General features: G+C 37.5%; 1 protein-coding gene across 3 annotated transcripts in view; it reads right to left on the bottom strand.

Annotated features, from left to right (window-relative positions):
* Positions 1-292: 292 nt before the first annotated feature.
* Positions 293-24,432, bottom strand: part of SLC27A6 (solute carrier family 27 member 6) — a 68,650-nt gene continuing 44,510 nt past the window's right edge. For 2 of the 3 annotated variants that reach the window (XM_073878534.1, XM_025860930.2), the window contains 6 exons: positions 20,261-20,455; positions 11,013-11,103; positions 8,015-8,213; positions 6,877-6,974; positions 5,490-5,620; positions 293-850 (listed from right to left, as the gene is read on the bottom strand). In XM_073878534.1, the coding sequence (XP_073734635.1) occupies positions 674-850; positions 5,490-5,620; positions 6,877-6,974; positions 8,015-8,213; positions 11,013-11,103; positions 20,261-20,455 (891 nt within the window). In that variant the 3' untranslated portion in view covers positions 293-673. The remainder of the gene's footprint in view (positions 851-5,489; positions 5,621-6,876; positions 6,975-8,014; positions 8,214-11,012; positions 11,104-20,260; positions 20,456-24,432) is intronic. The other variant, XM_073878533.1, reaches the window with a different exon arrangement.

The following is a 24,432-nucleotide window of genomic DNA, read 5'->3' as shown; positions in this document are numbered from 1 at the left end:
TATTCTAGTCCATTTTTTTCTCTGTATCGTTAGTGGTTTCTACAGCTCTGTTGGATTTTATCATTAATTTGATCCCATTTATGTATCTTCCAAAAATTCCTAAATGTTTTGGGCTTACCAGTTCTCTTGTGTTGCTGTATCACGCTTCTATATTTCTTCTATCATCAGAATGTGAGTTCAGTAAGGGAGATAGGAATGCATGCATGAGGTCAGTCAGCTTCCTTGGACTGGAAGTTTACAGTTAAAACATCAGAACAAAACCTCAAAACACATATTAATGAAGATGATTTTATTGAGTTATAGCACAGGGTGCATAAAAATAAAACATTTGAGCAAAATTTAACCATTTATTCAAAACTAGAGACTTTAAATAGGAAAAAGTACATTTGTAGTAAGTTTCTAAATTGTTAACCACTTACTATTTAGAATCTTTACGATTGAAGCAAATATTTAGTTATGCACTGAACCCCCAGATAGGTAAAACAAATAAGCAACTAGAGTTTGTTATGGACTAAAACAAATGAAAGTTCCTACTTAGAGAAAAGCTGTTGCATATTAAGAAAACACAGTGTATGTTAGTTAATGTCCATTCCCTCCCCCCATATCATGTTAAAGAATCACACACTCTCCTCTCACCTAAGAAAACATATGAAAATCCCACGTGTACAAAATCTTAAAGTTTGACCTCCCCTAACATTATTTGATTATAAAGTTCTTTGGTCAGTGGAACAAAAGATTTTTTCAAGTTATCCATGAAGTAAAGTGGGTCAGAAATTTTCAATGGGTTAAATCCTTCTTCCACCAATTGAAACTTCTGTAGTTTGAATGTCCCTGTTGTTTCCATCTTCTCCTACAAAGTAATTGAATTGTCAGGATTAGTGGAATCATTTAATATTATCTAAAGTCTATAAACAGAATATCCAATAAGACAGACTGTAATATTTAATTATAATACTCTTATATCCAGTGACTATCACTCTACTTACTACTAATAATTTAATATTAGAAATTTAAAACATGCCCCCTAGAACACTGGAATCTTTAGCTCGATTTACCTCTGAACTTCATTCAGTGTAGAAGAATTATGAAAATTGTCAAAAACTAATTACAACTGACTATAGACCTGTCTAAGATACACAGGCTTATCTCTTTAATTCACTGCCAACACCACATCATGTGCAGAGAATGCTATTAGACACCAAGAAGATAAAACCTATGAAAGAGAGCATTCTGTTCTATAAGGCAAAATACTATAAAAACCAGAAGGAGTAAAGGATGATCTAAATTTTGGGTTCCCAAACTGTGCAACTGAGGTGCTTTGTGGTGCCTCCGTGAAGTTCCATTGTCTCCAAAGGTATATTTTAAATATTCCAGGTAAGCCCAGTGATATCTGCTGGTCCCCACTTGCTAACTACTAGCTCAAGGTAGTTCACAGTTCTAAGAGTAATTTGCGACACATTCTTTTCAACGATGCCGTATCTTTGTGAAACGGGGTTTTCAGTGGTTGCTGGAATAAAAGGCAAGTACATCCCCAAATCAATGTGGGACAAGGAATTAGGCTGTCCCTGTGCAGCCCAATCTAATTCCAAGGTTTGAGGAGTCGTACAATGACCAATTTATATCTCTTTGGTACCTGTGGTTGTCTAGCAATAAAAGTATTTTTTCTTTTACTGTTGAATCACAGATCTGTACTTCTGAAACAAATAACGCAACATATTTTAAGGAAAAGAAAAAAGAAAAAGAAGATAGCAGGAGAGGAAGAATGAAGGGGAGTAAGTCAGAGGGGGAGACGAACCAGGAGAGATTATGGACTCTGAAAAACAAACTGAGGGTTCTAGAGGGGAGGAGGGTGGGGGATGGGTTAGCCTGGTGATGGGTATTAAAGAGGGCACGTTCTGCGTGGAGCACTGGGTGTTATGCACAAACAATGAATCATGGAACACTACACCAAAACAAATGATGTAATATATGGTGATTAACATAACAATAAAAAATTTAAAAAAGTATTTTTTCTTTTAATTTATTTGCATTATTTTTTTCAAACAGCAACTCATTTGTCAGACCCAAATACTTAATGAATTTGTTTTGACGTAAATACTGGGTAAATGAAAATTTAGGTATTTGGTTGGCCCAAGAATGCCAGGAAATACTTACCGAGACACTAGAGATGCCATCAATCTAGAAAGTTCAAGAAGCTCTCTGCTTTAAGGGGTTTAAGAGATAAAGTGTATCTGTGACAGTTTCAGGCATGGAGAAGTAACCTGCTTTAAGTCAGATGACATGTAGAGGTCCTTATAAGGAACTTGGCCATTTTGATTCATCCTTCCGGACTCACTCAAGACTCAAGTTCTCTCTACACCTCCTTCCCTACTCATCCTTTCAATCATCCCCTCCTCCCAACACTGCCATCACAGAATTAGATCTGGCTGTGTAGAAACACATACTCTTTTTCTCATTTATAGAAAATGAGAAGCTCCCTGTATTTATACAATTGATGTCCTGCCTTTAAATAAACAGCTCTAGGGGCGCCTGGGTGGCTCAGTTGGTTGAGCTCTGAACTCTTAATTTCGGCTCAAGGTCATGGGATCCAGCCCCCACGCCTCTGAGACCAATGCGGAGTCTGCTTGGGATTTTCTCTCTTCCTCTGCCCTTCTCCCTGCTCTGCTTGTGCTCTCTCTCCCTCTCTCTCTCTCTATAATATATAAATAAATAAAATCTAAAAACCAAAGAAACCCAGCTCTATAATATGCCAGGTATATTTTTCCGTAGATAATTTTTTATTAGGTAATAAAAACCATTAAGTACTGGTTTAAGAAGATCTCACCTAATTATAATGTTTGAATTAACATTACTCTTATTCTAACTAATAAAGAATATCAAAAATTTTTACTGCTATAAATACTTTGTAGAACATCTGTATATATAACATTTGTTCAGCTTTGATTACTTTTTTTTAAATATTTTTATTTATTTATTTGACAGAGAGAGACACAGCGAGAGAGGGAACACAAGCAGGGGGAGTGGGAGAGGGAGAAGCAGGCTTCCCGCTGAGCAGGGAGCCCGATGCGGGGCTCGATTCCAGACCCAGACGCCTAACGACTGAGCCACCCTGGCGCCCCTCTGATTACTTTCTAAGGATACATTTCTGGAAATGAAATTACTAAGTCAAAATATATGTAAATTCTAAGGGCCTAATTATATATTTACCAAATTGTTTTCTAGAGACGTTCTAACAGTTTGTGTTTCTACAAGCAGAATGAAAGGATCAATTTAATTTCATCCCACCCATACTGAGTAATATCACATTAAATATTTTTTTTGTAAATTTAGGGTGCCTGGGTGGCTCAGGCAACTAAGTGTCTGACTCTTGATTTTGGCCCAGGTCATGATCTCAGAGTCCTGGGATGGAGCCCCACGCTGGGCTCTGCGCCCAGTGGGGAGACTGCCTGAGGATTCTCTCCCTCCCTCTCCCTTTGAGGCCCTTCCCCCGATCCAGAATAAATAAATCAATTGTTTAAAAAACTTTTTTTGGTAAATTTAGTACCAAAAAGTATCTTTTTTTAATTTGTGCTAAGTGGATTTTGATAAGATTTTGATTTTGATAAGATAGTTGTTTTATTCATTTTGCCAGAAGTGACTTAAACTTTTGTACTGCTTATACCAGATTTATTAAATAAATATTGTGACTGCCAACTAAGTGCATTGTGCTAACTGTACAAATACTATAATAAATTTAACAGTCACGGCTCTAGTTCTTTAGGTGTTAATTTTTTTACGATTTTATGTATTTGAGAGAGAGAGAGAGAGAGTGGGCACAAGTTGGGGGAGAGGCAGAAGAAGAGGGAGAAGCAGGCCCCCCGCTGAGCAGGGAGCCTGATGCGGGGCTCGATCCCAGGACCCTGAGATCATGACCTGAGCCGAAGGCAGACACTTAACTGACTGAGCCACCCAGACATCCCTCTATTTCTTTAGGTGTTTAATGATGCTAAAGTTTTTTCTAAGTTTGTGCAAGACTGATTTAGATTTCTAAAGCAGTTCTATGCCAAAATATTTCTTCGGCTTAATAAAAGTGAATTTTAAGTTGCCCTAGAGAAAACACGTTTAAGACATTATTTAAACTACCAACTGTCTACTCCCATTAAAATACATTATTTCTAGGGTGGTATGGGGAAGGGCAAGAGGGAACTGGGTGTGGTTATAAAAGGGAAACATGAGAAATCCTTGTGGTGTCAGAATTGTTCATATTTTGACTGCAGTCATTGATGAATAAAGCAACACAGGTGATAGAAGTGTATAGACCTTAAAACACACACACACACCCCCGCACGAGTGCGCGCACACACACACATACATAAGTAAAGCTGGAAATTTAATAAGATGGGTAGATTGTTATCAACGTCAATGTACTGGTTATAATAGTTTTGAAAAATGTCACCACTGGAGGAAATCGAGTAATGGCTACACAAAACATCTCTCTCTGTGTTATTTCTTACAATATCATGACTACAATGATCTCAATAAAAATTTCAACTGAAAATGTATTAATTCTGCTTCCTACTTCTGCTTACCTTTAATATTTCAGAGGACTGTTATGAAAATAATCTGAAACAATGTGTACAAAAGTTCTTAAAACAATTATGTAGATGAAATATGTATTTATGACAGTCCAGATGATGTGTCCCATTGGCCAAGCCGTGACAGGGCCGTGAAGATTGCTGTGAATGCTTTAAAGATGAATATGATGCATTCCATGGCTCTGCTAGGGATCTAACAGTGATCTGATGAATGTATCCAGAAAAGTTCCATGAGATTGGATGTTAAGAGAAGATAAGTACTAGCTTTGGGTACACAGTATTAAATACATGAATGGCTAAATAAATGAGCAAGCAAATTTATCCAGTAGCTGAGCAAACTCTCCCTTTTACTGTATTTTATTCTACTAACCTAACAAGAGAGTACCCACCTCTCAAAACAAGTAAATTCAGAATTCCCTAAAAGTATAAAGTCCCAGAGTGAGGCTGGTTAGAACAAGGATAAAAATTAAAAGCAGAATGGCTTAAAGCCAATTGCCTTTAGGTTCTGCACACATCCTGCAGACACCTTGATGTAAAATTATGGTGGAACATAATTTTAGGCACAGAGCACCAAATGTCTTCATAAGGCTTGTGTAGAATGGAGTTTTGGCTTGCACCATTGCTGAAGTTGAGTGAAGAGGAAGAAAGCAATTCTATAATTAGGACAAAGACAAAGACACCCTAGCATTTCATCAAGTTCCCTTCTATAATTAGGCTTCAAATGTGGCATAAATTAGCATCCCAATGCTTTTCATTGTTCTTGAGATTTTCTAATATAGATAAAATGCACATATTATCTAAAAGATAAAATACTATTTTGTAATTAAACCATCTTCTGGATTCCTGGTCTTGTAGTTAAGTCGAATCTTTAGTTAAGTAAAATTACCTGAATTCTTAAAATTCAAACAGAATTACCTGAATTCTTAAAAATCGTGGGCAGGCATAAGCTGGTAGAAATGTTACAACCTGTTCGTAAACTTTCTCCAAGTCCAAAGACTTATTTGGTTTTAAAATAATAGAAGCCATTCCTGCTTTTCCTTCATAATCTGAAAAAAAAAGTTTGCAATAGCATTAATTTTAAAGTACTAGGCGATTCCTCTTAATTATATACTAATTGTTGCAAATGGAGACAATTCTATCACAGCAGCAACAATCCAACAGTAGCATAAATGAGTGGGTCCTTCCCGGAGCATATGATCGACTTCCCAGAAATAAGTTAGGAACAGGAAAAGGTAGAGTCTATTAATTGTTGACACTACACAAATGAAATAGATGGAATAGAAAACACCATAAATAACCCCTACTTTGCATCCTACCACCATTAACATAAAATATTGGGAGGAAACATTTATTTAATGGTGAATATATTCCAGACAAATATCCATGTTAAGAGTCAACGCAAAAAATAAAAGGCAACATTGTTTTTAAATTTAAAAACCAGACTTATCATGCCACCTATGGATTTTTCCAGGCAATCAGAACAGACAGCACCCGAGGTCTATTAGAGTAAACACCCCCTTCCTCTGCTCCGCATTTAAACACTCCCACGCCATGTGTCCCTGGCACCTACAAACATTAGTTGGAAAATACTGTCATTTACCAAAATGAAACAAAACAACAGCAAAGGAGAACAGCAATCCTATAATTTCAATTTGGTAACTGCCATTTTCACCATCATGAGACAATCCTCATATGCATATTTATAAAGATAAATGAAGCCAACAGGTTTTAAAATTATTTTTGAAAAAGATTCACCTTAACCAGGGGCACCTGGGTGGCATCTGCCTTCATCTCAGGTCATGATCCTGGGGTCCCTGGGACGGAGCCCGGCATCGGGCTTCTCCCTCTCCCTCTGCCCCTCCCCCTCCACTCCTACTCTCTCTCTCTCTCTCAAATAAATAAAATCTTAAAAAGAAAAAAGATTCAACATAACCACAAGTCAGTGTTATTAAACATTTAAACTAGGACATGTTCCTGTTTGGTGGCATGCATAAACTCTAGTCACAAAGAGAACAATAATAGGACTATTGAAAAGTTGGAACTATTTTCAAGCAGTGAGTCACTGACCAGAATTTTCAAGCTTTACTTAAAAATACACACATCCATTAAAATTAAGTTGGTATCTGATGGGACCATGGCCTTTGTAAGCCTGGTCTAGGGCATTGCTTGCCAAGACAAGACTCAGATATTTATTTGAATATATAAAAAATGAAATGTTGAATTAGTAAGATCATTGCAGAAGTAAAGAGAAGTGACACATTCTATTCTGAGAATTCCTCCCAAACCTGAAGTATATTCATACCTCGCACCGTCACCCCGTAGGCGTTTGTCTCCTGTATGAAATCCAACATTCCAATAACGTCAGCAACCTCTGTGGTGGCAACATTTTCTCCTTTCCACCTAAATGAAAAACAAGTTCCAGGGAATGCGCCTATATCTCAAGTAGGCACTCAGTTTTAGTTTCAGTGCCTTGCATTTGGTTCTGCGCAAGTACATGTAACCAAACACAATGGCCGTTTTTGGAATGAAAGGCATTTCCAAAGAAGCACTTTGTTGAGAAGTCAACATACTCAGAATCACTGTTTTAAGTAGAATTACTTTATCTGTTTCATTGGTATGAACTGGTAACTCCAAAATGTTTTTCTATAGTATGTCATCAAAACAAAGTAATGATAACTCCCTCTTTATTTTGAACTGTAATGATGTTTAAGTACAAAACATTGCCTAGCTCTAATGATAGAGTTAGAAAAAAATGAAAGGAAAGTTATAGTTGTCTCTCAGTGTAATGACCTTCTTTAATTTCTAGGGGTTAACCCCTTTGGCTCCTTTAATGCATATGAAATATGTATTGAATATGTTACTTCAATTAAAATAATTTTATACAAAGTGAGCACATAAGTTGGTACAAGAAGGTGAGGAAGTATGATTCATTTATTTATTCAAACATTTTTGGAATGTCTCCTGTACGTCCTTCACTATTCCATAGTCATTGAGTAGTAAAGCAAAATCACTGCATAAGCCTAAAATAATCTTAAGGAATTAAGAAGGAAAATGTAAAAAGGGAAAATTTTGCTGTTTCATTGTTTTTATCATTCGGTCAAAAATTAGACCAGACTTGACCACATTGGTTTCTGTTTCAACTCTGCCACTTAGACATCCCATCTGTCTACTTATTTTATATTCTAAATAAAGGAGCTCACTGATTTGGACCAAAGTGATTCATTTAAGTAATGATAAAAATTGACATCAACATTTAACTTAGGTTACAATCTAGAAACAGATGGCCAATGAATTTTTAAATGGGGAGACATTACCGAGATAAAAGAGCTCTGTCTGCCCCAAAGATGAAGACCACGTGGTCTATAATGTTTCCACGGAGCCTTGCTTGGAGCATAGTTCACAATCACAAAAGAAGCAGTACGACCGATGTTATTTCATACCTGAAAGTGTCACCAATACGGTCCCAAAAATAGAGGAAATTGTCCTGATCTTGCACCATTAAGTCTCCTGTGTTAAAGTAAACATCTCCCTTCTTAAAAACATCACAAAGCAGTTTCTTTTCTGTGTGCTTCTTACTCCCAGCGTAACCGAAGAAGGGATTCTTCTCATTCACTCGAGAAATGAGCAGCCCAGGTTCTCCTGGGGCACAAAGGCATTTTTCAGTGATTTGATTAAAACTGTTAGTACACATATCATGCATGTACTTAGATTATATCTGACCAACACAACCAGTGTTGCTTATCGTCCCCTGAATTTGTTTTTATTATATTTAATATTTACTCTGGGTGCCTGCATCCAGCACACCTTTTCACAGACTGCCACCAACACAAATCACTTTGGAAAAACTAGAAAAAAGGAAAGCGAATGCAAACAAAGGCATATTAAACTTATTTTACAACCTATCTTGGGTGGATAGACCAAAGGCTACTTTTCTTTCAAATTCCATAGATTTTAACGCTGATGATAATGACAACTATATAAATAACCATAATAATAATTTTAATAAGATTATGATAGTAACAATATTTATTGGGCATTTACTATGTAGCAAGCCCCACGAGCCCCTTGCAACTGTCATCCTATTTATTCTTCACAGAAATCCTTCGCAAATGATAATTCAAATCCTTATTTCACAGGGAAGGAGCCACGGCCCAGAAGGGTGAAATAAGTTACTGAAGACCAACAGGTTGAAAGGAATGGACCTAGAATGGACCTAGAACTCAAATTCAAGTCTATGATTTTGCAACAAGGTTTCTGTTCCATACTATCTCTGATCTAGAAGTTATGAGAAGCTTAAGAAAGTGTTTTATTCTTATGGGGTGTTGTTTGGAAAACCTCAACGGGCAAGAGATGAGGCATGAAAGTTATTCGTATTCCTCATATGTAGACACATTAGCTGAAAAAATTTTTCAATCAGATTTACTCAAATTAATCAGGATTTTGCCCAGTAAGCTGAAAGGTAAAAATCTACTTCTAAGAGAAGGGTGTAAGACAAAGGGGAGCAGCAAACATGGCCCCAGAACATCCCAAGGCCATTGTTGACCTGCTTTGCCCCCTGTGAAGAGAGGCAACGTCCACGTGATTAATGAGGTGGAGTTAATTCCAGCAAATTATAAACCAATTTTTGTCATTGTAACATTATTCAACGTTCATGGGTCCCACTCCTGCTGGACATCCTGGCTTCCACATGCCATTGGCCAAGCCAAGTCTGCTCGACTACTGGAGAGGCCCCTTGTCATCACTGACACACCTTAATCATCATCATCATCATCATCATCATCATCATCATCACTGCCATTGTTACACTTCCTGAGCACTTTCTGGGGACCAGTCACTATTCTGAGCACTTTATTTATCTGATCCTCATCATAAACCTGTAACACAAGTCCTCGTATTATCTTCATTTTACAGGTAAAGAAACCAAGAAAGAGACAGTAATTTGCCCAATGTCATTCAGTTGCCAAATATGAGAGATGGGTTTTGTTGTTGTTTTAACACTTAACTGACTGAGCCACCTGGGTGCCCCCAAGATGGGTTTTTAGAAACCAAGTTCATCTGACTCCAAACCTATCCTCCAACACATATTCCTTCAGTCTACATTCCTCAAGCAGACTCCCCGCTGAGTGAGGAGCCCCACACGGGGCTTGATCCCAGGATCCTGAGATCACCACCTGAGCCAAAATCAAGAGTCGGCTGCTTAACCAACTGAGCCACCCAGGCAACCTGAGACAATCTGCTTTTTAAGAAACTCTGAGTTTGTACAAATAGTACTGAGACTCAAGTTCCAATGTCAGATTCTATCCTAAATGCAATAAATAAAACACATTAGGGGTGCGTGGCTGGCTCAGTCAGTGGAGCATGCAACTCTTGATCTTGGGGTTATGAGTTCGAGCCCCATGTTGGGTGCAGAGATTACCTAAAAAAATAAAATCTTAAAATAAACAAACAAAATAAAATAAGATAAAATACACTAAAATGTGTATAAATAAAGCTCTTTACAATCTTTTTAGAAAGGGCTTTTCTCTTGGACACAGCTTGTAGACTTGAATTAGGGGAAGATATTTGATAAATGCTCTTAGATTTGAAATTGAGAGGGCAGGATAATTTGTTTTTTAATAGATAAGGCTTATATTCACTCCAAGCTTCCAGCTACCAGAACACGCAAACGAGCCAGGTTTACAACCTCTATCTCCACATTTGAAGTAAAGATTTAAATGAATTCATCTTTGAAATGTAGTCTAAGCATATTCTGAAGACAGCAAAAAGTAATTTTGGTCTGATTTATTCAGACTGAATCTCTAAACAATTCCAAATGCACATATCTACATTTAAATTTCTAGACTGATCATAAGCAGCAGCAAGTTAATTGTCTAACCAAACCTGATCAGAAACTCTGCCTTGGTGGAGGAGCGGAATGAGAGGGAGAAGAGAAGGGAGTAGGTGGCAGCTGCATACATCACCTCATTTAATGGTCAACAAGAAATTCATGAAATACTGTCATCTCTACCTAGGAAGAAAATGAGACTCAGCGGGTGTGGCCTGCCCAAAGTTGTACAGTTTCTAAGGGTGAGAGCCCAGATACAAATGTCAGCCTGCCTGACTTTCCACTGTACCTAGAAAGATAACTAAGGCATTCTTTTTTACATTATATCTTGGTGATAAGAGGACATTAGGGCCACTGTTACAACCAGAAGAGTGGATTAGGAAAAACAGGAGCCCAGTAGTAATCCATTTTAAACTTCAGTCACTGACCATCCAAGTGACCCACGTGGGATCCCTAACATCTAATAATGACACTATTCTACCTGTATTGAAATTCCGAATAAATCTCATCACATATCAATAATAGCCATTCTTTCTTTTCTAAATTCAGTAGTAATTAAATAGAAATTCAGAAGCTTTTGCCTGAACAGACGTGGTCAAATGCAAGAATCTTACCTTTTTTCACATGAAGACACCAGCCCTGTTCGTTTCTAATGGGTTCATCTTTCTGAAAATCATACTTTACCAAGTCAAAAGTGAAAAGAAGCTGCAAAAACAAAATTAAACAACAAAAACAACAACAACAAAATATTTATTTGTGCGGTGACATCTCCTGGTGGTAGAGCTTATGTTTAGGCAATTGAAATAAAGAATCCGAACGTAGATTTAGGAAAACAAGTAAACTTTACTGATAAAAAATTAAATATATACTTGAAAATCAAAACTGAAGGCATTAGCCAACAGCATTTGTATACTGGAATTTACTTTCATTTCATTTTATATTGCACATTACCTTAGCAAAACATTAATTTTATTCTTGAATGAGTGGCATCAAACATCCCTGCCCTCAGTTACATACTCTACTAACTCTAGCTAAGGGGGACGCTTCTTGCTTTCTCCTTTCTGCAGTCATTCAAAAACATCCCTTGGGGGGCGCCTGGGTGGCTCAGTTGCTTAAGCGTCTGACTTTTGGTTTCTGCTCAGGTCTTGAGATCCAGCCGCACATCGCTTGGGATTCTCTCTCTCCTCTCCCTCTGTCCTTTCACTCATGCTCTCTCTCTGTCTTTCTCTCTCAAATAAATAAATAAAATTAAAAAACAAATCCCTTGAAATGAAAGTTTTAATAGCACTAAAATTTCATCTACACGAAGGCAAGGATTTTGTTGTCTATTTTTAATTTACAATCCCTTAAAAAGGGATCAGATGCCCACTTGACTTTGAACTTTTCCCCAGCCTTTCACCCTAATGTCCTTTAACTAACAGTTAGTATTTCTGTGCTGCGAGATGGCAAATTTGTTAGAACATGCCCATCACATTGGAAAACAAGCTAGTTGGACACCTCTCCTTGTCCCCAAATATTTCCAGCTACCCTGCTCCTGTCATGTCCATGTTGTCATGCAGATTCACCTATCCATGAAGACGTGACTCTGGGAGGAAAAACTGCAGATTGGTTCAACCCAACTCCTTCATTTTATATATAAGAAAACCGAGGTTTTGCTGATCAATTAAACAAGCTATCCGGTTAAGGTGAACTAGAAAACAGTCATCTAAAATACAGAAAAAATAATAAGGAAGGATGCATAGAAGAGAGAGAGACAAAGAGAAGGAGGAACAAAGCGAATAAATATAGAACAAAGAAGTGGGAAAAGATGAATAAAATTAGTGAGATAAATGTACTATGATTTATCCTCAAGGACTAGACACAAACATCCCTGTTTTTTTTTTTAAGATTTTATTTATTTATTTATTTGACAGAGAGAGAGAGAGAGTGAGAGCAGGAACATAAGCGGGGGGAGTGGGAGAGGGAGAAGCAAGCTCTCCGCTGAGCACGGAGCCTGATGCGGGGCTTGATCCCAGGACCCTGGGATCATGACCTGAGCCGAAGGCAGATGCTTAACCATCTGAGCCACCCAGGTGCCCCCAAACATCCCTGGTTTTTAATCTCAGCAAATTCAGCATGTAATTAGAATCACAATTCATTACTTGAATTAAAATATAAACGACAGCCACTGATGTTGATTACTTACTGTATGGCAGACAGGGCTACAGGCTTACAAGCAATATTAATTTAATTACCAACACACCCTATGACATAGCAATTAATATTGTCCCACCTTGGGGCGTCTGGGTGGCTCAGATGGTTAAGCGTCTGCCTCGTCTGCCTTCAGCTCAGGTCATGATCCCAGGGTCCTGGGATTGAAGCCCGCATTGGGCTCCTGGCTCAGCGGGGAGCCTGCTTCTCCCTCTCCTTCTGCCTCTTTCCTTGCCATGCTCTCTTTCTCTCTCTCTATCTCTGTGTCTCAAATGAATAAATAAAATCTTTAAAAACAAAATATTGTCCCATCTTAACACGTGACCAATGAGAGAGGCAGCAAAGCAGAATGTATGGTGATTCTAGACATAAAGATTCTTTATTAAAATGCAAGCTTGCATCTTGTTGGTCTTTGTCTGTAATTGGGATAACAGCTTTCTGGCCACTTGCCCAATGGTCTGTAAAAAGAAAGATTTCAGAAGCCCCAGAACCACATTTATCATTTTGGTCAAACAAGAAGAGAGCCCCGTTCATTAGCCATCTCCTCTTGCAACGTGTTTTATATTTTGAAAAATGCTCAGCAACTGATATCAGCTTTAGTGTTATTTCTTTTATATTAATTTGTCAACTGCATTCCTGGGTGAGATTCGTTCTATACCAAACCACCATTCAGTGTGCCTGTTATCACAAATTGGGTAATTTTATGATACAACTGGAATTTAAATATGTCACAGCATCTTCCAGAGCTAGTCTGGATCTGAGTATTAAGTTTCAGCTAGAGGGATTTCTACTTGTTCCTTGCCTTCAAGAGATCCCACAAGATTACAAAAATGACTGTGTTATCACAACGCAGATTAAAAAAAGACAGATCCCCACTTTAATACCCCTAAATGTACGTGTGCACGCACAGGTATGGGTATCTGTGTCTGTGTCCAGAGCAGAGTCACAGGGGTCCCACTCACAATAGACTGGGTAAATGGATCCCCAGTGCTGTGCACTCCACACCTATGTGGCTACACACGCTGCCCTTGGAGTTCCCACACACACCTGCATGCTTCTGCATATTCATACCTGCAAATGTAGAAGTTGGAAGGAGAACACAAAAATCATTCCCTCTGTGAATACATGCGGAGACTCTGAATTCAGAGGAAAGTGACTTGTCAAAGTGAAAAACTTAAGGAAAGGCAGAGCTTAGACTACAGGCCTTGGTACAGTGATGGCAGTTCACGGTTTTCCCCTCAACATTATACTACATTGCCTACACGATAGAGGCTCATTTCTCTCGCACCATAGGGAAAGGTTAGTCTCTCTGTTTTCTTTAACAAAAGACCCTAAAAATACACAAACACACATATAAATCATAAATCTATTATATATACATAATATCTATTATGCATGTATACCCATAATACATACATCTATTTATGTAAATAAATATATATTATAATATATCTAATATTACACATAGTTGGGTTATTATGAATACTTAGTCTTAGAATGCATTTTTTAAAGAAGATTTTATTTATTTATTGACAGAGACACAGCGAGAGAGGGAACAGAAGCAGGGGGAGTGGGAGAGGGAGAAGCAGGCTCCGCACTGAGCAGGGAGCCCGATGCGGGGCTCCATCCCAGGACCCCGGGACCATGACCCGAGCCGAAGGCAGATGCCTAATGACTGAGCCACCCAGGCGTCCCTAGAATGTATTTTTATGCAACAGCAGAGTTCTGAATGGTTCACACAGTTGTGTTAAAAAAAACTAGCAAAATAGAAAAATATGAAGAAAATTTGTAATTTCTCCAAATTCAACCAAAAGTAAACTGGCATTAACATGGTGTAATATATTCTCAGCAGAGCCAAAGTGATCCCATTAAAGCTGAAATAGAGACCCTTGGTCTTCTGCTCAAAATCTTTGCTCACCTCACTATGACCACTGTGGTCTCCTTGACGTCCCTCAAACATGGCAGGCATGTAACCACATAAGGGCCTTTGTACCGGCTATTCATTCCACTTTTTTAAAAAGGATTTATTTATTTATTTTAGAGGGAGAGGGAGGAAAAGAGGGAGAGGGAGATAGAGAATCTCAGGTAGACTCCCTGCTGAGCGTGGAACCCAACTCTGGGCTCAATCCCACAACCCTGAGATCATGACCTGAGCCAAAATCAAGAGCTGGACACACAACCAACTGAACCACGCAGGTGCCCCTACTCATTCCACTTTGAACACCAGATAGCCTCATGACTCCTTCCTCTATTTCCTTCAAATCTTTCTCTAAATATCACTTTCTCAGTATGGCCTTTCTGACTACCCTCTCTAAAATTGCAAAATCCCTACCAACACACACACACACACACACACACACACACACACACACACACACACAATCTTCTTTTCCTGATTACTTTTCCTTCTCAGCATTTAAGAGTATGTAATGTGTATTATATTACGTTATATTTATTTATCTTGTTTTCTGTCTTCCCCAATCGAATATAACCTGCACATGAGCAGGAATTTATGTCTGTTGTGTTCACTGTGTTCACAGTGTCAGGTATATTGAAAACTTTTAGGAGACTATATAAAGGAATGCATTTGATGAGCATCATTACAAATGTGTTTAAATAGAGAGAAAGGTAGGAAACTGATTAATAAAATAATCTATGAAAGATGAAACCACACCATTTTAAGAAAGGCAATCAATTTAAATTTCTTTGAATGTAACAAAAGAAAATGGAACTGAAGTTAAATGATGTGTTTCTTTAGCATAGGAGACATCAGTCCCTGCAGCATCAAGAATTTAACCTTAACCCCAGTTTAACCAGAGGTCTGGCTTTCACTCCCATCTGCTGGGCGATAATCTCTATGCCCCTGCAATGTCATGGGCAACAGGAGTGTATGTGTTAACCTAAGGGCTTTTGGCATCCAGATAGTGACCATATGATTTAGATTTAGTGTCTCTGAGCCACACGAATAATGTGATTGATGTAGGTTGGGGGACTTTGGGTCTTCCAGCTTGACCTCTTGAAGGATTCGAGATGGAGGTCAGCCGCACAAGCAGCCAAGTAGATTTAAATGATGGAGCTGCAAGGAAGACTGTGGGCACCAAGGCTGGTGAGTGTCCCTAGCCAGCGATACTCCATGTACATGGTCACATATCAGTTCCAGGAGAGTAATGCCATCCTGACTCCACAAGAAAGGACCCCTAGAAGCCTTGCATTTGGCGCCCTCCTGATTCTGCCCTATTGCTTCTCCCTCCATCTGATTTTAATCTGTATCCTTTAGATGTAGTAACAGTAATTATGAGCGTAAACAGCTTTCGGGAGTTTTGTGAGTCCTTAGCGAATCATCGAACCCAGAATGGGTTGTCGGGACTTCAAACCCGGCAAGTGCTGTGAGAAGTGAGGGTGGTCTCGTGTGGGTTACTGCCTAACTGCACAGCCAGCTAAATTTCCTGGTCCATAAGAAATGCCTACTTTTAAGATGATAAAAAAGTTTGCCAAAATGTGAAGGAGGCTTTTTATTAAATCTGTTTCTTTACACTGTATTTATGGACTTACTACAAAAGATGAGAAAATTAGCACCTATATTTCCTCCTTATATGCCGTCCCATTTATCAACATAATTTGGAGCTGTTCAATCTTCTGTATTTAGATGGATTCAATCAAACCTTTTAACTGAAGGCGATTCCTTCATTTCTAAATTCTGCTTTCTCTTCAGGTCGACCGGACATTTCCACGGAGTGAATTTTATAAAGAAGTATGACATTCCTATAAATACATGGGTATTATATTCTCTGAGTTCTTAAAATTTTGAGAACACAGCTTTGTTGCCTTTATACTCAAAGAACAACTCAGTCAGAAGTTAAATTCTTAGGTGAATACCTTCCTTCCTTCCTTTTTTTTCCCCGGCATTGAGTGTTTTGTTCTTGTTTTGAGAGATGCTGGAGAGGATTCCCATCTTCACCCTATACTTTGTACAACCTTTATTTTCTCCTTACAGTTCTTTAATTTATGTTCAGTACTTTCACCAGCATATATTTTTCTGATGGTCATCCTGTACTAATATTTTTTTTTTCCTGGAACATAGTGTGCTCTTTTGCTAAAGATTGAAGTCTTTACGAACCATGAGAGACGATGGACTCCGAGGAACGAACTGAGGGTTCTAGAGGGGAGGGGCTGGGGGGATGGGTTAGCCCGGTGATGGGTACTAAGGAGGGCACGTACTGCGTGGAGCACTGGGTGTTACACGAAAACAATGAATCGTGGATCACAGCATCAAAAACTAATGATGTATTGTATGGTGACTAACATAATAAAATATAATTTAAAAAAAGACTGAAGTCTTAAATTTAAGGAAGTTTTCCTCTATTAGGTTTCAAATCATTTTTTTTTTCCTGCAGGAACACCAATTAGCGGATGTCAGATGATTGTCTATGTTTTCAAAATCTTTCTCATTTATTTTACATTCTTATTTGCTTCTTCTTTTTATTGTGTTTGTGTGTCTTCAATCCCATTCATCTTGCTCCCTAACAATGTTTACAGCTTGTGGTGTTCATCTCTGCAGTACTTTCAGTCTTCCCTTTTATTTTTTTCCTTTGAACTGAGTATGTCTACTTTCCAACTCCTTTTGTTGATTTATATTTCCCTTGCACTTTCCTCTCTTTTAAGCTCTTATTTTTTTTTAAGATTTTATTTATTTGACAGAGAGACAGAGAGAGAGGGAACACAAGCAGGGGGAATGGCAGGCAGAGGGAGAAGCAGGCTTCCCGCGGAGCAGGGAGCCCAACGTGGGACTCGATCCCAGGACCCTGGGATCATGACCTGAGCCGAAGGCAGATGCTTAACTGACTGAGCCACCCAGACATCCCACTGAGCTCTTATTTTTAAAGAGAATATTACTGCAATTTTTGAACCTATGGGAAATTGTTTTTCTAAAATCCCCTGGTCATTTTACAGAGCTTATTATTTTGCTATGTATCCATATTTTTCTTCAGTTATCTTTAATTAAGACTTATTTTCTCTCTCTCTCTCTTTTTTTCAAGTTTTATTTCCTCTAGGGATTTCATGTTTTTCCCTCCTAATTATATTATCTTTGGGTGTAGAAAAGGAGAAGCCAGTCTGTAACTGTGACTTGGGATTGTCTCTCAAATGCAGTCACCAATTTTTTTATAGTGTTTGCTCTGGGGGTGTATATGGCTCACATATCCCTTTGGATGCATGCATTTAAATGGTAAGTACAGGGCGCCTGGGTGGCTCAGTCGGTTAAGCGACTGCCTTCGGCTCAGGTCATGGTCCTGGAGTCCCGGGATCGAGTCCCACATCGGGTTCCCTGCTCGGCGGGGAGTCTGCTTCTCCCTCTGACCCTCTTCCCTCTCGTACTCTCTCTCTCTCATTCTCTCCCTCTCAAATAAATAAATAAAATCTTTAAAAAAAATAAATGGTAAGTACAGAACACAAGAAGGACATTTGGGATGCAGGAACTCTGTGTTGAAGCCTCATGTTTTTCCTTCTCTATTACTATCCTATCTCTGCTTAGATGCTGATTTGTCTCTGAGCCAGTAAGTGGAAGCGTCCACGAGGTTTAAATTTTTGAGAGACAGACTTATCAAATCTCCCCACATGATTATGAAACAGTTATTGGTCCAAATTTTTCTGATGACCTATGTAACAAAACCATAATACATGCATGAAATGAGAAAAGATAGAGTAGAATTCATATGATGATAGGTACAATTTTTTTCATTTCCAAACTGAAAAAAAAATAAGTTGAAAATCAGAAGTTTTCCAAATAAATTAGAGACAATCATGACTTCTTGCTTTATTGACAGTATTACAGTCTCACAGGGAATTTAAAATATTATAAAATTATAATGAAGTCAAGCCAGTAATGTAAAATACAAATCTTCTTCATTGTGCTCCTGTTGGATGATTACTTGGAAATAACTCAGCTTCACTAAGTAGCTTTAATATGAATACCAAATTTTTAACGGAACCAGTGTAACAAGTTGAGAAAATTAACTGTAAGGAATGAAAAACTCAGTAATATCAGCACTTACTTTCCCCAAAATTACTTTTCAGAATGTAGCTGCATTTCTAAGATGCCAATAAGACCCCCAAAATCCCAAAGAGTATATCATAAAAACAGTTGGCACCTTCTCTAGGTTCCAAACATCAGAGAAATTTATACCAGCTTTGAATCTGTTTCTTTACTTTTTAAAATTTATATGTTTCTCTCTTCTGACACTTCTCATTAAATGTTTATCTTGTATTTTTTTACTTTATGTTCTTGATTACTTCCTTATTTTTATTTTCTTTGAGTTTATTTTAGTTGCTTTTTAATTAACCCCCAGAAATGGATATTTAGCTCACAAATTTTCAACCATTCTTATTTGGATCTACATTCTTATGTAGATCCAAAAGTTTTGAAATATAACACTTTCATTTTAATTCAGCTCCAATAATTCGTTTTTAGATTTTTTATTTTTATTCATTTTAGAGAGAGAGAGCACGAACATGAGCAGGGGTTGGAGCAGAAGGAGAGACAGAGAGGGACAAGCACAAACCGACTTTCTGCTAAGGGTGGGCTCCTTCCCACAACCCAAGATCACAACCAAAGCCGAAATCAAGAATAAACTGTGCCACCCAAGGCGCCCTATCTCAAATTATTTTTTAATTTCGATCATGATTTTTTGTCGACTCATGGACATTTACAGACGTTTTATAACCCAATATATAGGAGATGACCTACCTGTCATTTACAAAATTTATTTCTACCTTAATTAAACTGCTGTCAGAGAACATAATCCATATTCAATCCTCTGAAGTTTGCTAGAATTCCCTAAGTGGTGCGGTAATCTGTGTGGATGTTTCATAAGTGCTTGAAAAGAATGGATAGTCTGCAGTTTTTAGATGTAGTATCTTATATATGACCGTTAGCTCAAGTAATTTGTTTATTGCATATTCTGTAACATTGAAGGTTTTCTTTTGTTTATTCTATCAAATACTGCAAGAGCTATAATTAATATCCTACTATGATTCTGGAGTTGTTTATTTCCACATGAGGTTATATACATTGTGCTATATAAACTCAGAGACTATTTTCTTTACTTGCACTTTTATTCTTTAAATAATATTGCTGAGGATAAGCTTTATTTTGACAATTATTTTCTTCAAAGCAGTTCAAGGCATTGTTCAATCCATGGCTGCTATTGAGAAATCAGCTGAAAGTCTTTCACCCCTAGGCAAATGATTTTTTGGACAGATTTTAGTGGTAGCTTGGTTTATCAGAAATCTATACATAATTTTTGAGTGATATAAAAATGAAGTGTAATCAGAAACACTGGATTAAAAAGACTCAGGAAAAATGGAAAGAGTCAAATCAACATGTATCAGAAACTTCGCTTGTTTTTTATACATTATATTATTAAATTTGAAAACAGAACAAAAGACTTAGGTATCATTATCCCCACATTATAGAGGAAAACATGGGAGATAGTTGAGGTTTTTATAAACTATGGTTCACCTAGAGGCCATGACTATATAATTTCTCAGCTTAAAGAAAGAAAAAAAAAGGAAAAAGAAAGGTGATCACATTTACCATAATTTACAAGCAGGAAGACTAGAAGAGAGGTAAACTGACCTCAATATATTTCCTATGTAAAGAAAATACTGTACTTACTTTGTAAAAGAAATTTGTTCTCCCAACGGATCCTATTTTCCCAGTGTGATTCATGAAGCAAATGTTTCCTTCAGTAGCTCCATAAAGCTCACACATTTTAATATTTCCAAATCTGTCTAAAAATTCCCTCCATACATCACTCCGTACACCATTTCCAACTGCTAAACGCACTTGATGATCCTTTTCTCCTTCTCTCTGTTAGAAGAAAAGATTTTACTTGTAATTTATTAATTTCCCAGTTCTCCATTCTTTCATTACTGTAACTTTAATGCAAACATCCAGAAGTAAGTTCCACATATGCAGTAATGGAAGGGAAGTAAAAAAAAAAAAAAAAAAAAAAAAAAATTTAATTCTGTTGCAGAACCATGTCCGACAGCTAATGAAACTAACACTGGCCTAGAGTAATATAGCTTTTATTATACCCATATCTGGTAAAAGATCTTCCTACATTCCAGATTATAAAAGCCTTATTTCGGTAGAGATCAGGTAAGGAAGAAAGCATATTTCAGGAAAAAAAGCATTACTTTAAAAAATTTATAAAATACACTTGAGTTTGTACTCTCAGCTCCACTACTCATTATCTATATAACTTTGAACAAAAGGTTGACTACCATTCTGATTCTCAGTTTATTCACCTGTAAAACTGAGAATACCTCTCTCACCTAAGTACCGCAGTATATAGGTGAACCCAGGGCCTAGTGTAGGGTAAACAGTACACTGAGGTCATCTAATCCCTGAAATATTTGACTTACAAATATTATGGCAACTGCTTGTAAATATTATTTTTGAATGTGCAATATTCTCACTTTTTTTCTTCTGATTCATACTTTAGAACTGAAAGAAAAACTAGAACTATACTTTACGTTCCATAGGCACTATGTTAAGTAACGTGAATTATATACACTGATCAAAAATGAGAACCTCACACCTGTTAGAATGGCTATTTTAAAAAAAGATGAGAAATAACAAGTGTTGGCAAGGATGTGGAGAAAAGGGAACCCTTGTGCACTGTGGGTGGGAATGTGAATTGGTGCAGCCACTGTGAAAAACAGAATAGAGGTTCCTCCAAAAATTAAAAATAAAACTCCCATATTATCCAGCAATTCCACTTCTGGGCACTTATGTGAAGGATAAGTGGAAAAGATATCTGTACCCCCATGTTCACTGCAGCATGATTTACAGTAGCCAAGACACAGAAACAATCTAAGTGCCCACTAACAGATGAATGGATAAGGAAATTGTAGTACACACACACACACACACACACAGGGATATTATTCAGCCAAGAAAAGGGAAATATTGCCATCTGCAACAACATAGATGGACCTTGAGGGCGTTATGCTTAGTGAAATAAATCAGACAGGGAAAAACAAAGACCAAGTGATCTCATTTACATGTGAAATCTAAAAACAAAAGCAAAAACGGAACCCAAAAAAATCCCCAATCCAAAGCTCATAGATATAGAGAACAAAAGCAGGGAGTGGGGGGAGGGTGAAGTGAGTGAAGGGGATCAAAAGGTACAAACTTCCAGATATAAAATAAATAAGTCATGGGAATGTTACATCCAGCATGGTGAGTACAGTTAAAAATGCCGTGCTGAATATTTGAAAGTTGCTAAGACAGTAAATCTTAAAAGTTTCACCACAAGAAAAAGAAATTTATAACTATGTGTGAGGTTGGACATTAACTAGACTTATTTTGGTGATCATTTTGCGATATATACAAATGTCAACTTATTATGTTGCACACCTAAGACTTATATAACATTAAATGTCAATTACAACTCACCAAAAAGTTACAGTAAGAATATACTATCAATTAGATTAAGAATATACTGTCAGTATGACTATGGTAAATCCACAATTCCCTCTGAGCTACCCCCATCCTCACCCAAGGTAATTATAAAATTAACAAGAAATAATAATACATCCACAACAATAAAAGAGTATTCAATGTCCCTGACACTTATAATTAAAAATGATCAAGAGAGCACATTCTTTATCTCAGTTCCTTCTCAGTCTTAAAGGAAAGATTTTTACCTATTAACTGTCAAGAACAAAGAGAATGTGAGGGCAAGGTCACCTATTTTTTTTAAAGATTTTATTTATTTATTTGAGAGAGAGAAATGAGCGATAGCATGAGAGGGAAGAGGTTTGGAGGGAGAAGCAGACTCCCTGCTCATCAGGGAGCCCGATGTGGGACTCGATCCTGGGACTCCAGGATCATAACCTGAGCGGAAGGCAGTCGTTTAACCAACTGAGCCACCCAGGCGCCCCAACGTCACCTATTTTTAAAACTGGAAAGTAGATAGGTGGCAGCCATGTGACTAAGCAGAGTGGGAAAAGCTGACATCAAAGCCTAACAGGTAGGGATGCAATAAATGTTCTGAGGTGTTTATGGAAGCAGCAAAAAGAATGAGGAAGGCAGAAGGCTTGGTTGAAAATGTTTAAGAAGCTCCTGCACCTTTAGATACTCCAACATAGACAATGCATGTGGGCATCTGCCCTTGCTACACATTAACCAAATACTGGAGACTAACTGTCTGGAGAAGTCCATCCACACAGACACCAGTTTGGGGTTGAGGAATCTACTGAAAACAGTAGCGTTACATAAAAGTATGAACACTAAATGGTGAGATCATTAAACTCTTCTGCTCTGATCTCAGAGCAAAACTAATCTATAGTCAGAGAAATCAGAATACTGTTCACATTTGGTGGGACAATGACAGATTGTTGAAGATATCCAGGGTGATGGTCTTCAAGAAAAAAAAAAATTACTTAAAAATACTCCCAAGTGCTGGGACGCCTGCACGACTCAGTTGTTAGGCGTCTGCCTTCGGCTCGGGTCATGATCCCAGGGTCCTGGGATGGAGTCCCACGTCAGGCTCCCTGCTCAGCGGGGAGCCTGCTTCTCCCTCTTCCTCTGCCCCTCCCCCTGGTCATGCTCATGCTCTCTCTCTCTGACAAATGGATAAATAAAATATTTTAAAAAATAAAAATACTCCAAGTGCTGTTAAATCATTACAACAAATATCAGCTGTCATGGAGAGTTTGAGAGTATTCTGATACTAATTCCTTTAGATCCTAATTCATTAGGTATTTAGAAAGCTAAATTTTTAAAAAGAATTAAAAAAAAAGTAATTATTAGAAATGAAAAGTTGAAAAAATCAAATTGTAATGATATTTTAATTACATGATATGCCTCCACTGTGAATAAAATGTACATATTTTAATTTCTTTATAATAACTTAAAAACCTGATTATCAACATATTTTTAGGTGATCATAATTATATTGTGCCAAAGAGGGAGAAGAAATATATCTATATGAGTATGTGAGTAGGAAGCCAGGTAGATGACAATTAAAACTGAAAAATCAAGAAATAGTAACATACATATTTTATTGAGAAATATGTTACTATATAACAACCAAAAATACCTTAACATAATGAAGGGTGTTTACCTCTAGAGATCAGGTATTGATAGCAGGGGGTTACCATTTATCTTGAGAGTACTATTTGATTTTTTTCAAACTATAGAAGTCATTATTTGATAAAACAAAAAATAAATTAAAAAAATAAAATAGGAGGTAAGCAAGAGTATGGATATATTGAAAATAAGACTCCAACTTGCTGATTTCCTTAGCCCCACATCAATAGGGTTGAAGGTAAACATTCTGCAGACAGAGAAAAAAACTCACTCAGATAAGAGCAGCTCCTTCCAAGACAGAGGAGCAGTTCTGTACTGGTTCCTACCTCCCAGGGCCATGTTGGATATGGCCAACCTGCCATGGAACTCGTTCTTGGATTTTCTGCCGCCATTTTTTCTGTACAAAACAGTAGTGCTGCAAATCTTAGGATTTATTCTGCTTGAACAGAGAACAATCTTTTCTATAGTATAACTCTTGGATGCTTTCCAGGTCAGAGATGAGTCTCAGCAAGTATCATTATTTATAAAATGTGTTGTACACTCCAGAAAACAGTAAGAAGGTGGTTTATAAACCAAATTCCATAGACTTTAACCTCTGTGTGCTATAGCTATACAAGCTTACTAAATATGGATAAATAATTATCCAAAAATGATTCAACTGATAGAGAAAATTGAATTATCCATACTAGGGTAAGGCTTTTGTCTAAAAATATCAAATCCACTTATTTAACTCTCAAGGTATCTTT

Source organism: Callorhinus ursinus, unplaced genomic scaffold (assembly GCF_003265705.2).
Source record: "Callorhinus ursinus isolate GAN/ISIS: 27379988/994484 unplaced genomic scaffold, GSC_fseal_2.0 scaffold30, whole genome shotgun sequence".
NCBI classification, from domain to species: Eukaryota; Metazoa; Chordata; class Mammalia; order Carnivora; family Otariidae; genus Callorhinus; species Callorhinus ursinus.
This window is presented reverse-complemented; position numbering and strand designations above follow the sequence as displayed.